Raw genomic sequence first — 14468 nt, forward strand, 5'->3', positions numbered from 1 at the left:
GGCATTTTAAATAGTCAGTCTGTGGTCAGAGAACTGCAGGGAAAGCTGGTTCTACTGTGTTGAGAATCAGGAAAGTTTAGGCTTTTAGCCTGTGTGGTTTAGATAGGTCAAGTTTACTTATTTAGATTAGTAGTTAGGGTTCGAGTAAAAAGGGGAAGCGAACCCCAGTAAGAATCTTTACTGTAACAGAGGTAACAGAGGGAAAGAATAGGCTAGTACCTGGAGTGCTCTGTTAAGGAAAGAAACACATTTTGAAGGAAATAAGTTTAAAACCTGTCTAGTGGAAAGAACAGTCCTCTTAAGAGTTGTTTTATGAAAGGTTATAAATGTAACCACTAAAGGAATGTACCCCTAGGAGTTAAGAAACATTGAAACCATTAAGCTTCTATACTTCAATAATCTTATTACAGTTCTCTTAAATCCAAGCCTCTGTTTCGTATACTTTCGAGTCAAGCCGCGCTACACATCAAAGGAAGATAAACAAAATATTACAGGCTAGTGGCTGTGTTATCAATTTTGAAGATTCATTACAAATTGTAGGAGACCCTGACAAGTTAGTAACGTCCCTACAACTGGTGGCGTCATTACAGCTACATGCAGCATATTCCAGGCTATTTGACTGAGCAGACCATGATGTTCAGTTTTCAAACTGCTATGTTGGCAGAAGCTGGGGCTATCAGCAGGAGCTCATCCCGTCCCACAGATTTGAACCACCAACCCACTGCACCACCACAGCCCCATTCATGGTCCATACAATATATTTGCGGTTCACACAATAAAGACCACAATGTATGGATCTTTTAGTCTGAGAAAACTATATCTCCCGAAACCCCTCTGCACATTATTTTTAAACATAAGCACATTCTGTGACCCGACCGAAAGCATGAGCTCAAATTGAGAATGATGGCAGCGTACCCTGTCAATCTGCCGCATCTTCTGTTTCCTCCGCCGGCGTTTGTGCTTCCGGATGAGACGGGACGAAGTGCTTTGTTCCGTGGAGCTACTCAACCTGAAAACGAAGGCGAGAAAAAAAATCACAGCATATTTGAAGCAGAAGCAAATTTATCTTATCACACGTCTCTGGATGTAAGTGAACTAGAACTTCCAGAAAGGAAAGTCAGTTCCTCCGAAACCCCTCCAGTATTTTCAGTTGGTCGTGGTGGTTCTGTGTGCCAATTGAGGTCCAGGGCCATCATTGGTGGCCCTTTGATTGCAAGTGAACTATAAATCCCAGTACCTACAACAGCTATAAATCAAGGTGAATTCCCCCCAAACCTCTCCAGTATTTTTCTTTGGTCATGGGAGTTCTGTGTGCCAAATGTGGTCCAGGTCCATTGTTAGTGAGGGTCAGAGTGCTCTGACTTGGTGCAGGGTGAACTACAACTTCCGTCATGTGGAGTCAATCCTCCAAACTCTTCCAGTATGTTTAGTTGTTGATTAGTTGTGCAGACAGAGTTGAAAAGCACAGGAAAGGGTTAAGGGAGAGGCAGTGGGCAGGGTCATGCAAATTCCACACCAATGGAGAGAGTAAGAAACACTGGGATGTCTGTGGTGGAGGAAACACGTAAAATCTAGGATGAAATTGTCCCCATATGGGTGATGGGAAGTATGGTGTTGGAGGAGGACATTGGCAGGGCACATGTTCATGGTGCCACCAATGGGAGAGTCAGAAACACTGGGATGTCTGTGGTGGAGGAAACACATAACATCTAGAATGAAATGGTCCCAGTATGAAAGTCTTCACTTGGGTGGTGGGCAATGCAGAGAGTAAGAAACACTGAGATGCCTGTGGTGGAGGAAACACATAAAATCTAGGATGAAATTGTCCCCATATGGGTGATGGACAGTATAGCGTTGGAGGAGGACATTGGCAGGGCTCTTGGACATGTTCATGGTGCCACCAATGGAGAGAGTAAGAAATACTGGGATGTCTGTGGTGGAGGAAACACATAACATCTAGGATGAAATGGTCCCAGTATGAAAGCTTTCACTTTGGTGGTGGGCAATGGAGAGTCAGAAACACTGGGATGTCTGTGGTGGAGGAAACACGTAAAATCTAGGATGAAATTGTCCCCATATGGGTGATGGGAAGTATGGTGCCACCAATGGAAAGATTCAGAAACACTAGGATGTCTGTGGTGGAGGAAACACATAACACCAAGGAGAAATAGTCCTAGTATGAAAGTCTTCACTTGGATGGTGGGCAATGGAGAGAGTAAGAAACACTGAGATGCCTGTGGTGGAGGAAACACGTAAAATCTAGGAGGAAACTGTCCTCATATGGGTAATGGGCAGTATGATGTTGGAGGAGGACATTGGCAAGGCTCTTGGACATGTTCATGGTCCCACCAATGGAGAGAATCAGAAACACTAGGATGTCTGTGGTGGAGGAAACGCATAACATCTAGGATGAAATGATCCTAGTATTAAAGCATTCACTTGGGTGGTGGGCAATGGAGAGAGTAAGAAACACTGGGATGTCTGTGGTGGAGGAAACACATAAAAATCTAGGAGGAAATTGCAAGTTGCTTTTCTGTCTTTTTCACATCTTACGAAATGGCTCCATACCTGCTTGTGTTTTCATCGTCGTCCGAGTCGACGAAGCTGCTGGACTCCAGCTCGCTGCTCATGACGGTGGAGGAACTGTCGTAGCCTGGCGGGTGCTCTCGGTGCCTCTCGAGCTTTGTGTGCCCATTGATGCGGGAGACTGCAGGGAGGAAAGGAAAACACTGGGATGAGAGGCAGTGGGAGCTCAGCGTGGTAGGCAGGACAATGGGGAGCCAGCTGGGTTGGGGAGTTTGCTCGCAAGACCTTCTCCAGACACACAGAGAGAGCGATGTTTCCATCCAAATTCTCCCCTGAACTTCCCTGGGACAAACTTGGACTGATGTTCTGTCTTAAGCCAACTCGCAAGGCCATAACGATTGAAATGTGATGAGAAAACATACTTAGGTGATTAACCGGCGGTGCTAAAGCCAGGCTCTCTTGGCATCTAATTTAGGCAGACTCAGAGTGTAATCACATATAGTAGGATCTCGCTTATCCGACCTTCGCTTACCCGACATTCTGTCTTATCCGACGCTCCCCTTTTCCTCCAGTATTTCCCCTTCAGTTAAAGGAGCGCTCCCCAACTCTCTCCCCATTCCTAATACAGTAGAGTCCCGCTTATCCGACCATCGCTTATCCGACATCCGTCTTATCCAACGCTCCCCTTTTCCTCCAACTTTTCCCCTTCAATTAAAGGAGCGCTCCCCAACTATCTCTCCATTCCCAAGATAGATAGATAGATAGATAGATAGAGTAGGGTATCGCTCATCTGACCTTTGCTTATCCGACATTCCGTCTTATTTTACACTCTTATCCGATGCTCCCCCTTTCATCCAGCATTTTCCCTTCAATTAAAGGAGTGCTCCCCAACTCTCTCTCTATTCCCAAGATAGATAGATAGATAGATAGATAGGGTAGAGTCTCACTTATCCGACCTTCGCTTATCCGGCATCCGTCTTATCCAATGCTCCCCCTTTCCTCCAACATTTCCCCTTCAATTAAAGGAGTGCTCCCAACTCTCTCTCCATTCCCAATACAGTAGAGTCTTGCTTATCCAACCTTCGCTTATCCAACATTCCGGCTTATCCAAAGACCTCCTTTTCCTCCAGTATTCCCCCTTCAGTTAAAGGAGCGCTCCCCAACTCTCTCTCCATTCCCAAGATTGATGGATAGATGGATAGATAGATGGATAGATGGATAGATAGATAATAGGGTCTCGCTCATCCGACCTTTGCTTATCCGACATTCTGTCTTATTTGACACTTTTATCCGATGCTCCCCCTTTCCTCCAGCATTTTCCCATCAATTAAAGGAGTGCTTCCCAACTCTCTCTCCATTCCCAAGATAAATAGATAGATACATAGATACATAGATACATAGATGCATAGATACATAGATAGATAGAGTAGTCTCACTTATCCGACCTTTGCTTATCCAACATCTGTCTTATCCAACGCTCCCCTTTTCCTCCAACATTTCCCCTTCAATTAAAGGAGTGTTCCCCAACTCTCTCTCCATTCCCGATACAGTAGAGTCTCGCTTATCTGACCTTCGCTTATCCGACATTCCATCTTATCTGATGCCCCCTTTTCCTCCAGCATTTTCCCTTCAGTTAAAGGAGCACTCCCCAACTCTCTCTCCATTCCCAATACAGTAGAGTCTCACTTATCCGACCTTCGCTTATCCGACATTCTGTCTTATCCAAAGACCCCATATTCCCCCTTCAATTAAAGGAGCACTCCCAACTCTCTATCCATTCCCAAAACATTAGAGTCTCCCTTATCCAACCTTCGCTTATCCGACATCCATCTTATCTGACGCGCTTCTTTTCCTCCAGCATTTCCCCTTCCATTGGAGGAGCACTCCCCAACTCTCTCTCCATTCCCAATAAGTGAAAAAGGCAAGACAACGAGGAGGAAGAGGGAGGAGGAAAGGGGGGAAAGAGGTAGGACCAGAAACGGAAGCATCCTCCCTCCTTCCCTTTGTGATTTCTACGCTCCTCTTCTGCATCCGGGCACTTCCGTCTGGGCCTCTCTGGCCCTGAGGCGTTGCCTTGCCTTGCCTTAACTCTTTGAGTCCCTGTTGTTAGTATTATAGGCATCTAGCACCGCGTTGGACGGGTAACAATCGGAGACTCCCTACTATCCGAAGGAGCTGTATTAAGGAGTTGCGACATTAGGAAGGTTGCGAAACACTGCATTAGTGGTGGGTATGGCAAGGCTTCCACGTGATACCCGATACATACAGAGATATACAGGTGGCGGGTCTTCGGGGTAGCACTTGATTGGTTCCAGCGGCCTCAAAAGGCAATGCCTCCAAGGGCTTAGGGACTTCCTGTTGCGGCTCGCTATCCACGGGGAGCAAATGGGCAGCCGCTGGGGCTCCCTGCGCTCTCTGCCCCGTGGCATTCGTCCTTGACACAAGCACCCCAACAGCGATGAAGTGGCCATTTTGGGGCCTCCCCTGAATTTACAAAAAGAACGTGAAGGAGAAGAAACCAAACACCCGGAGATGGTTACGTCGAGACGCAATTGGCGGAAGATGAGAAGAACCAGGAATGTCGGAACGAAGGACGACACATACACAATCAGCTCTCCGGCTGCAACGTTATACAAAATTTCGGGGTGGAAACGAATGGCCTTTGTGGTCTCTACGAAATCATAGAGATGAGGGGAACGGTTGGCTTCTTCCGTCGCGACAAAACTGTACGGAGCTATTTTGCTCTAATCTCGCAATCTCGCAATCCGCCACCACAACAAAAGCTGCAGAAAATAAAACATGAATGGTTAGCAGCTTCGTTATGGGTTCCCGGTTCTCTCCAACCCCAAACGAACACAGGCAACGCTCTGACTACGTCTCTTGAAGGCAGGATGAGGAAGAATCTCTATTTTTTTTTAACATCAGAGTCATCTTTAGCAACACTCGAATCCTTTTAAAGGCGGAGAAGAGGGTGGAAAAAGAAGAAGGATCACCAAACGTACGGGATAAACTCTCTTAGTCCATAAGCCATGGTGAATTCGCGTGATTGCTTTTGACCCCCAATAGCAGATTACAGCGTTGGGAGAGGATTGGTCAAATGTCTGTATTCCCCACAATAATTGAGGGATAAAGACTAAGGCCCAGATATGTCTGAAAAGCAGACAATCGACCTCGCAACCTCTGAGGATGCAGGCGAAACGTCAGGAGGGAATGCTTCTAGAACATGGCCATATAGCCCGACAAACCTACAACAACCCAAACAATTTCTGCTACCTAAGGTGGAGTTTGAGTTCTGCCTAATGTTAGGGCCATGTCAATAAAAGCAAAAGCAAATCGCTCCCTCAACTGCACGGAGTTCAACTGCCTAACCACACAGAGCAGGCAAGGGCAAACTTTCTAACTTGGGGCCACATGCTCGTGCTCCCTACTAGGACGACTGGCTGCTCGGTGATGGGAGGAAGGAAGGGAAGGAGGAAGGAAGAAAAGAGAGAAGGAAGAAAGGACGAAAGGATGGAAGGGAAGGAATGATGGAAGGAGAAAGGGGAAGAGAGGGAAGGAAGGAGGGAAGGAAAGACAAGAGAAGGAAGGAAGGAAGGATGGAAGGAAAGGAGGAAGAGGGAGAGAGGGAAGGAGGAAAGAAAGAGAAAAGGGAGGGAGGGAAAGAAGGAAGGAGAAAGGAAAAAGAGAAGGAAGGACAAAAGGGTGGAAGGGAAGGAACAATGGAAGAAGAAAGAGGAAGAGAGGGAAGGAGGGAGAAAAAAGGGAAGGAAGGAAAGACAGGAGAAGGAAGGAAGAAAGGAATGAAGGAAGGAGGAAGAGGGGGAGAGGGAAGGAGAAAAGAAAGCGAAAAGGGAGGGAGGGAGGGAAGGAAGGAAGGAGAAGGGAGAGAGAAGGAAGAGAGAAGGAAGGAAGGACAAAGGGGTGGAAGGAATGATGGAAGAAGAAAGAGGGAGAGAGGGAAGGAGGGAAGGAGGGAGGAAAAAGTGAAGGAAGGAAAGACAAGAGAAGGAAGAAAGGAGGAAGAGGGAGTGAGGGAAGGAGGAAAGAAAGAGAAAAGTGAGGGAGGGAGTGGGGAAGAGAGAAGGAAGGAAGGGCGAAAAGGTGGAAGGAAGGAATGATGGAAGAAGAAAGAGAGAGGAAAGGTGGGAAGAAAGACAGAAGGAAGGAAAGACAAAAGGAAGGAAGGAAGGTAGGAAGGAAGGAGAAGGGGGAGAGAGGGAAGGAAAGACAAAAGGAAGGGAGGGAGGGGTGAAAGAGATAAGGAAGAAAGGACAAAAGGGAGGAAGGGAAGGATGGAAAGAGAAAGAGAGAGAGAGGGAAGGAGGAAAGGAAAGGAAAGACAAAATGGAAGGGAGGGGGGAATGATGGAAGGAGAAAGAAGGAGGGAGGGAAGGAAGGTAGGACTAAAGTGTGGAAGGGAAGGATGGAAGGAGAAAGAGGGAAGGAAGGAGGGAGAAAAGATAGAAGGAAGGAAAGAAAAAAGGGATGGAAGGATGGAAGGATGAAAGGGTGGAAAGGAAGGATGGACGGAGAAAGGGAGGAAAGGATGAAAGGGTGGAAGGGAAGGAGGAAGGGAACGGAGAGAGGGAGGAAAGCGAGAAGAAAGGAAAGACAAAAAGGAAGGAACGGTGAAGGTAGGAAAAAGGGAGAGAGAGAAGGAAGGAAGGACGAAAGAGTGGAAGGGAAGGAAGGAGGGAAGCTAGGGAAGGAGGGAAGGAAGGCAAGAGAGGAGGAAGGAAGGACGAAAGGGTGGAAGGGAAGGAGAAAGAGGAAGGAGAAAAGGAAGGATAGGAAGGTGTGAGAGAGGAGGGCCTGAGAAAAGAGTCCAGTGAGCCGCATCTGGCCCTCGGGCCTGAGTTTGCTCGTACCTGACATAGATGTGAGAGAGCCAGCCCGTGACTAGATGGTCTTTGTGATCCCATCCAAATGTGTTTGAGCTCACTAGAGTTTTCGTCTCTCTTTCCCACCAAATTGTTTTGAAGTTGAATGTACTGTATAAGCAGATGTCAACAAACAGAAGGAGGCTCCCCTTCCCCTTTGAGTCTGCTGGGGATATCTAAACATAATTGTGAACAGCATAGCTTAATCCACAGCCTTGATTCAAAGCAAAGCGCTCAGATTTAAGAGAATATCAATTGGAGAGCTTCTGTGGGATTAGGGGTGGGGGTTTCATCTCAGCATTTTAGCTTTCTAGGACAACAACATCAAAAAAAAGCAAGCACGTCCCTAACAGATCAGTTCCCGGAGAGCATCATGGATCTTCTCGATCCCACCCAAAGAGCATCCCAAACTGGTGGTCCCATCCGGTCAAGCGTACCTGCTCTCCAAGGCTGCAGTCTGGTTATATTCCTTGAGGGTCCCATTGCACGAGATGCACGAGCAGATTCATTCTGCTTCGAGACACCTTAAGCCAACCCAGCTGGCATCGACGGATTTGCCTTTGGCCCGCCTCGCCCCGGGACTAAGCCAATGAGAGCAGAGCTATGCAAATGTTCTCCAAGCGGCCACGTTTCCTACTGTCTCCTGGTTCGCTGGTCTGGAGAGCAATGAATAGCAGCCTTCAATCCAGTGGGGTCACAGGCCAGCGCAGGTAGATTGCCTCACTAGAGAAAGCAAGAAAGGTCACAATTTCTGCACAATTCTAGTGTCTGGTCCATGGAAGCCCAAGTAAGTACCATCTCTTAAAACAAAACAGCACAGTGTGAATATCTCACACATCCTTATTGCCTGTATTTGTAGACAGATCTTGGAAAGTGCAGGGTCTCAAGAGTATTCAGGAGAGTCAGAAGTAGCAACAGCAGATAAGGAATCGAGTGAAGAACTGAGTGATAAGGAGGGTTCTGATCCATGGCAGGTCAAGTATCATCTCTTCAAAAAACAAAACAGCACACTGTAAATATCTTACACGTCCTTATTGCCTGCACTTGTAGACAGGTCTTGGAAAGTGCAGTGCCTCAAGGGTATTCAGAAGAGTCAGAAGTATCAACAGCAGATAAGAGCTGAGTGAAGAGCTGAGTGATAAGGGGGTTCTGTTCCATGGCAGCTCAAGTACCATCTCTTGAAAAAACAAAACAGAAGTGTGAATATCTTACACGTCCTTATTGCCTGCATTTGTAGACAGGTCTTGGAAAGTGCAGTGCCTCAAGGGTATTCAGAAGAGTCAGAAGTATCAACAGCAGATAAGAGCTGAGTGAAGAGCTGAGTGATAAGGGGGTTCTGTTCCATGGCAGCTCAAGTACCATCTCTTGAAAAAACAAAACAGAAGTGTGAATATCTTACACGTCCTTATTGCCTGCATTTGTAGACAGGTCTTGGAAAGTGCAGGGTCTCAAGAGTATTCAGGAGAGTCAGAAGGAGCAACAGGAGATAAGGAATCAAGTGAAGAGCTGAGTGATAAGGAAGGTTCTGATCCATGGAAGCTCAAGTACCATCTCTTGAAAAAACAAAACAGCACACAGTAAATATCGTACACGTTCTTATTGCCTGCATGTAAAGTTTTGGAAAGTGCAGGGTCTCAACGGTATTCAGGAGAGTCATAAGTAGCAACAGCAGATAAGGAATCAAGTGAAGAGCTGAATGATAAGGGGGGTTCTGTTCCATGGAAGCTCAAGTAAGTAACATCTCTTGAAAAACAACAAAGAGCACAGTGTGAATTTCTTACACATTTTTATTGCCTGCATTTGTAGACAGGTCTTGGAAAGTGCAGGGCCTCAAGGGCATTCAGGGGAGTCAGAAGTAGCAACAGTAGATAAGGAATCGAGTGAAGAGCTGACTGATAAGGAGGGTTCTGATCCATGGCAGCTCAAGTATCATCTCTTGAAAAAAACAAAACAGCACACTGTAAATATCTTACAAATCCTTATTGCCTGCATTTGTAGACAGGTCTTGGAAAGTGAAGTGCCTCAAGGGCATTCAGGGGAGTCAGAAGTAGCAACAGCAGAGAAGGAATCGAGTGAAGAACTGAGTGATAAGGGGGGTTCTCAGGAGAACCCACCTGTAGCTACGGAGATCAACCAAAGTCTTTGTTTACAAATCAGAGCCGAAAATCGATTGCGTTGTTCAGAGAGATTATGTGGGAAAGTTGTGAAGGAAATTCGCAGGAAACAGAATGATTTCATGGGTGTCTATTAACCAAAAGTTGTTTCCCTTAAGATCAGTTCAGGCAACGTTGCGTTAGAGAGGGAAGCTAGGCCTGAGTTCTCTTGTTCCTAGTTCAAGTCAAGCTTTGATTTTGGATTTAATATTGTCACGGCGCGAGTGGCGCCACCTAAATGTAGAATTGTAAGTTGCAGGATTTGAACTTTTGTATCATGCCTGATTTTGCCTTTTTACCCTGTAAATGTATAGTTGGATTGATTAGTTATTTATAGCTGTCAAACAATGTTGTTTGCACCAGTTGAATTGCTCCTCCTGCTCAATTGTTTGACCCCACCTCTTCCTAGAGAGCAGGACAGTGTTTCCTTTTCCATTCCACCATCAAACTTTCTATCAGATGGACGTGAGAGAGAGACTTGGCTCTGAAGCCCTTGATTAAGTTACCTCTTAGCACCAATTCTGATGTTCTTACCCTTGAGGCTTATGCTTCATGTTCAGATCAACCTGGATGGCGTTGAGAAGTCTCAAGCGCCTTCAAACCAGTTCTTTGGCACCAGAGGAAGGCTTCAAAATACAGACCATTGGAATTGGGGTTGTGATTATTCCGATATTCACAACCATTGAGAAAGAGGGACCTGGAAAAGCTTCTCAGCTGCAAAACTCCTTGGACACAAAACAACCAGAGACTGTAATGTATATTTTCCTTTACGTCTTTGAAACTTCCAGCTTATTGCCTTAAAGGGATAACTCTTCGTGAACAATAAAACCTATTTTGAGTTATCTACAGTGTTTTGGTCCTTGGGAGTTCCAGTTTTCCTAAAGAAGAGCAAGAAGCAATCCCCTGGGGAAAGATGTCACGTCCATGCCTCTTTCACTAAGAGTTATTGAAGGCTATAGAATCATAGAATCATAGAATCAAAGAGTTGGAAGAGACCTCATGGGCCATCCAGTCCAACCCCATTCTGCCAAAAAGCAAGAATATTGCATTCAAATCACCCCTGACAGATGGCCATCCAGCCTCTGTTTGAAAGCTTCCAAAGAAGGAGCCTCCACCACACTCCGGAGCAGAGAGTTCCACTGCTGAACGGCTCTCACAGTCAGGAAGTTCTTCCTCATGTTCAGGTGGAATCTCCTCTCTTGTAGTTTGAAGTCATTGTTCCGCGTCCTAGTCTCCAAGGAAACAGAAAACAAGCTTGCTCCCTCCTCCTCCCTGTGGCTTCCTCTCACATATTTATACATGGCTATCATGTCTCCTCTCAGCCTTCTCTTCTTCAGGCTAAACATGCCCAGCTCCTTAAGCCGCTCCTCATAGGGCTTGTTCTCCAGACCCTTTATCGCCCCCAGGCGCAATGGCACATATATCTTGTTCCTGTTCATGTGCTCCTGTTCAAGTTTTACTTGTTACACCTTCTGGATTGTGGACTTATGCCGTATCTGTGATTTCTGGCTGTTCCTGGACTTTGTCACCTCTGGAACTCTATGAGACATTTGGATTATTGGCTGGTTATCACCTGTTGCTAAACTTCTTTGGATTATATATCTTCCTTTCTTTTTCCTGAGATTTTTAGATGCTTTTTATATGTTTTTACAAATAAAACTGTTGGTTAGGGTAGACTCCTCCATTGATTGGGATCACTCTCGCTCAACAGTCACCCAAGGCAGGGTTGCACTGACATTCATTAACTTGCGTTGTCAGTTCACATTGGTTGCTGTGATGAATGCCTTTGTGAAGTGCTTTTCTGTCGTCCCGGCTTCAAGCGGCCTTTTGGAGTGTCCACTTCCGAGCGGTTCCAGGACCTCTTGGGTCATGGTCTCCTGATAGACGTTGAGAAGGACATGCTTTGATCTCCAGAGCAATGGCTCCTTGTCAGGAAGGATCAGGAGGCCCTGTTTTGAAGGCCTTGGCCAGCTGGTCCTGGACAAAGAAGAGGGGGGGGGGCATTGGAAGCCAAGTGCCCCTGGAAGACCCCCATCGGATGTCATGCGGGAAATGGGTCTGGAGTCCCTGATTGGATCGAAAAGGCAGAAAGGTTTCCTCCTTTCTTGGAGATATAGCCTGAGGATTCCTTGCCCAGAATTCGGAATTCCGAAACACTACAAAATCCAAAATGCCCAAATGAAGAAAAAAGAAATCCAGAATCCAAAACATTTTTGGTTCCTATACTCTTTCAAAACTAATTTTGCTATTACGGATAGAGATGTACGAGGGTTGAATGAAAAGTAATGCCTCTACCTTCGTAAATCCAGTACTGGTATGTGGCAGGTACTGGCTTGTTCAGTAGACTCTCCTCTACAGTTCCATTTTGGCGGGAAGCCTTAGCACTGAATGGACCTCCGTAACTCCTCAACAGATGGCAGTATTGGTATGCGGCAGGCACTGGCTTGTTCAGTAGACTCTCCTCTACAGTTCCATTCTGGCAGGAAGCCTTAGCAGAAAAAGTAATGCCTCCACCTTCGTAAATCCTCAACAGATGGCAGTACTGGTATGCGGCAGGTACTGGCTTGTTCAGTAGACTCTCCTCTACAGTTCCATTCTGGCAGAAAAAGTAATGCCTCCACCTTCGTAACTCCTCAACAGATGGCAGAACTGGTATGCGGCAGGTACTGGCTTGTTCAGTAGACTCTCCTCTACAGTTCCATTCTGGCAGAAAAAGTAATGCCTCCACCTTCATAACTCCTCAACAGATGACAGTACTGGGTTGTTGGTTTGTTTTGTTTTTTGTCATATCAGGAGCGACTTGAGAAACTGCAAGTCGCTTCTCGTGTGAGAGAATTGGCCATCTGCAAGGACGTTGCCCAGGGGACGCCCAGATGATTTGATGTTTTTCTCATCTTTATGGGAGGCTTCTCTCATGTCCCCGCATGAAGAGCTGGAGCTGATAGAGGGAGCTCATCCTCCTCTCCCCGGATTCGAATCTGCAACCTGTCAGTCTTCAGTCCTGCCGGCACAGGGGTTTAACCCACTCCGCCACCGGGAGCTCCTGGCAGTTCCTCTACAGTTTCATTTTGGCGGGAAGCCGTAGCATTGAACGGTTGTGTTGTTAAAGTGAAAAGTCATGCCTCCACCTTTGTAACTCCTCAACAGATGGCAGTACTGGTATGAGGCGGGTACTGCCTTGTTCAGTAGACTCTCCTCTACGGTTCCATTCTGGCAGGAAGCCTTAGCAGAAAAAGTAATACCTCTACCTTCGTAACTCCTCAACAGATGGCAGTACTGGTATGTGGCAGGTATTGGCTTGTTCAGTAGACTCTCCTCTACAGTTTCATTTTGGCAGGAAGCCTTAGCATGGAACGGCTGTGTTGTTAAAGTGCGAAGTATGGAACCCTGTACAGATGGTCGGTCAATGCGAATTAAGCAACGTACAGTCATTGAATTCTTGACAGCAGAAGGTGTCACCTCAACATCTTTAAACTTACTCGCCCAACGACGCACAGTACTCACATCAACACAATCCCCATAAACAGCTTGCACTCTCTGTTGAATCTCCTTTGGGGTGACACCTTCTGCTGTCAAGAATTAAATGACTGCACATTGCTTAAGTTGCATTGACCGACTGTCTGGGTAGGGTTCCATACTTTGCACTTTATCAACACAACCATTCAATGCTAAGGCTTCCCACCACTTCCCGCTCTGATAGCGAATGAGCTGATGCTCAATTTATAGTATCCTGTTTATGTTTTTGGATGCTCTGCTTTACTTTAGGGTAGTTTTCCCTAACATATTATTGTAAATAAACCTTTTGTGGTTTTTTAAGATTGGACTCTGTATGTTTGCCTCCTAACTACATCACACGGCACTTCATGCTCTGATAGCTAATGAGCTGATGCTCAACTTATAGTATCCTGTTTATGTTTTTGGATGCTCTGCTTTATTTTAGGGTAGTTTTCCCATACATATGCTTTTCTTTATTTCTACTTTTTCCAATAAAAGTTTTAATTAAAAATAAGGAGAAAAAAATAAATTCGGCCATCTGTTTGTGTCCTTCATACTCTATCCGTTCCCCACGGCCAAGCATTAATCCGCCGACCCGTCAAAGTTCCCATTGTAAAGTCAACAAACATCCGAACGGTCCATTTCACAAGAGGAGACACAATTATAGCAGACACTTGACACCTGCGGTGATGGGGGAAAGAACAACAACGGCTGGACCAGCCACCTAAAACATTCGTAAAGTCGGTCCCTTAATTACCTCCATAATTGGAGCCCCCCTTTTCTTGGGAAACAGAAAGAAGCAGAAAGGATTTCAACTCTGTCCGGGGTCCTGAGAACCAAACTCCCCGGCTCCTAATTAACTGCCGCACTGTGCTTTTGCTCCTTTTCGTGGGATCCGGTCGACGTTCCCAATCCCTTGTTGTCAAAGGTGGAAAGGAGGGGGGTTGTTTCAGAAAGCTCCAGACCTCCTGGCAGAATATCTGCTAATTAGGCCCAAGGTCTAATTCGATAAAAGAGGAAGGGCAGATATTGTTGTTTATTGAAACACAGAGACCAACGCCACAAAGAGCCCTCTCGCTTGCTTCTGTCGTTCCCCTTCGTGCCGAGCAATTATTGTTTCTCCGTCGCACAACTTTTGGGCCCTCTTGCTCTGCCTGAGAATTCACTCACCATGTTACAAAATGAGCAGATATTTTGTTTATTTATTTACTTATTTATTTGCAGAATTTATATTCGGCCCTTCTCACCCCAAAGGGGAATCAGGGTGGATCACAGAACACATAAACAGTAAACATTCAATGCCGTTAAACAGACAACAGATAGAGGTATTATGTCAGCATCTTTTTCCCAACTTCGGCGTCCTGGAGGTTGTGCTTGATTCCGGCCACAAAAGTTCTTTCTCCCACCCTGGACA

General features: G+C 46.1%; 1 protein-coding gene across 5 annotated transcripts in view; it reads right to left on the bottom strand.

Moving 5' to 3' along the window:
- DVL1 (dishevelled segment polarity protein 1) overlaps positions 1 to 14468 on the bottom strand; it is a 75637-nt gene that overhangs the window by 23884 nt on the left and 37285 nt on the right. For 3 of the 5 annotated variants that reach the window (XM_060758964.2, XM_060758962.2, XM_060758967.2), the window contains exons 5-6: positions 2569 to 2707; positions 916 to 1009 (exon numbers count right to left, since the gene is read on the bottom strand). In XM_060758964.2, coding sequence (XP_060614947.2) covers positions 916 to 1009; positions 2569 to 2707 — 233 coding nt within the window. Of the gene's footprint in view, positions 1 to 915; positions 1010 to 2568; positions 2708 to 4792; positions 5310 to 7394; positions 7477 to 7843; positions 7952 to 14468 lie in introns of those variants that run through there. The other 2 variants (XM_060758965.2, XM_060758966.2) reach the window with 2 other exon arrangements.

The sequence above is a fragment of the Anolis sagrei genome, chromosome 13, assembly GCF_037176765.1.
Source record: "Anolis sagrei isolate rAnoSag1 chromosome 13, rAnoSag1.mat, whole genome shotgun sequence".
NCBI lineage: Eukaryota > Metazoa > Chordata > Lepidosauria > Squamata > Dactyloidae > Anolis > Anolis sagrei.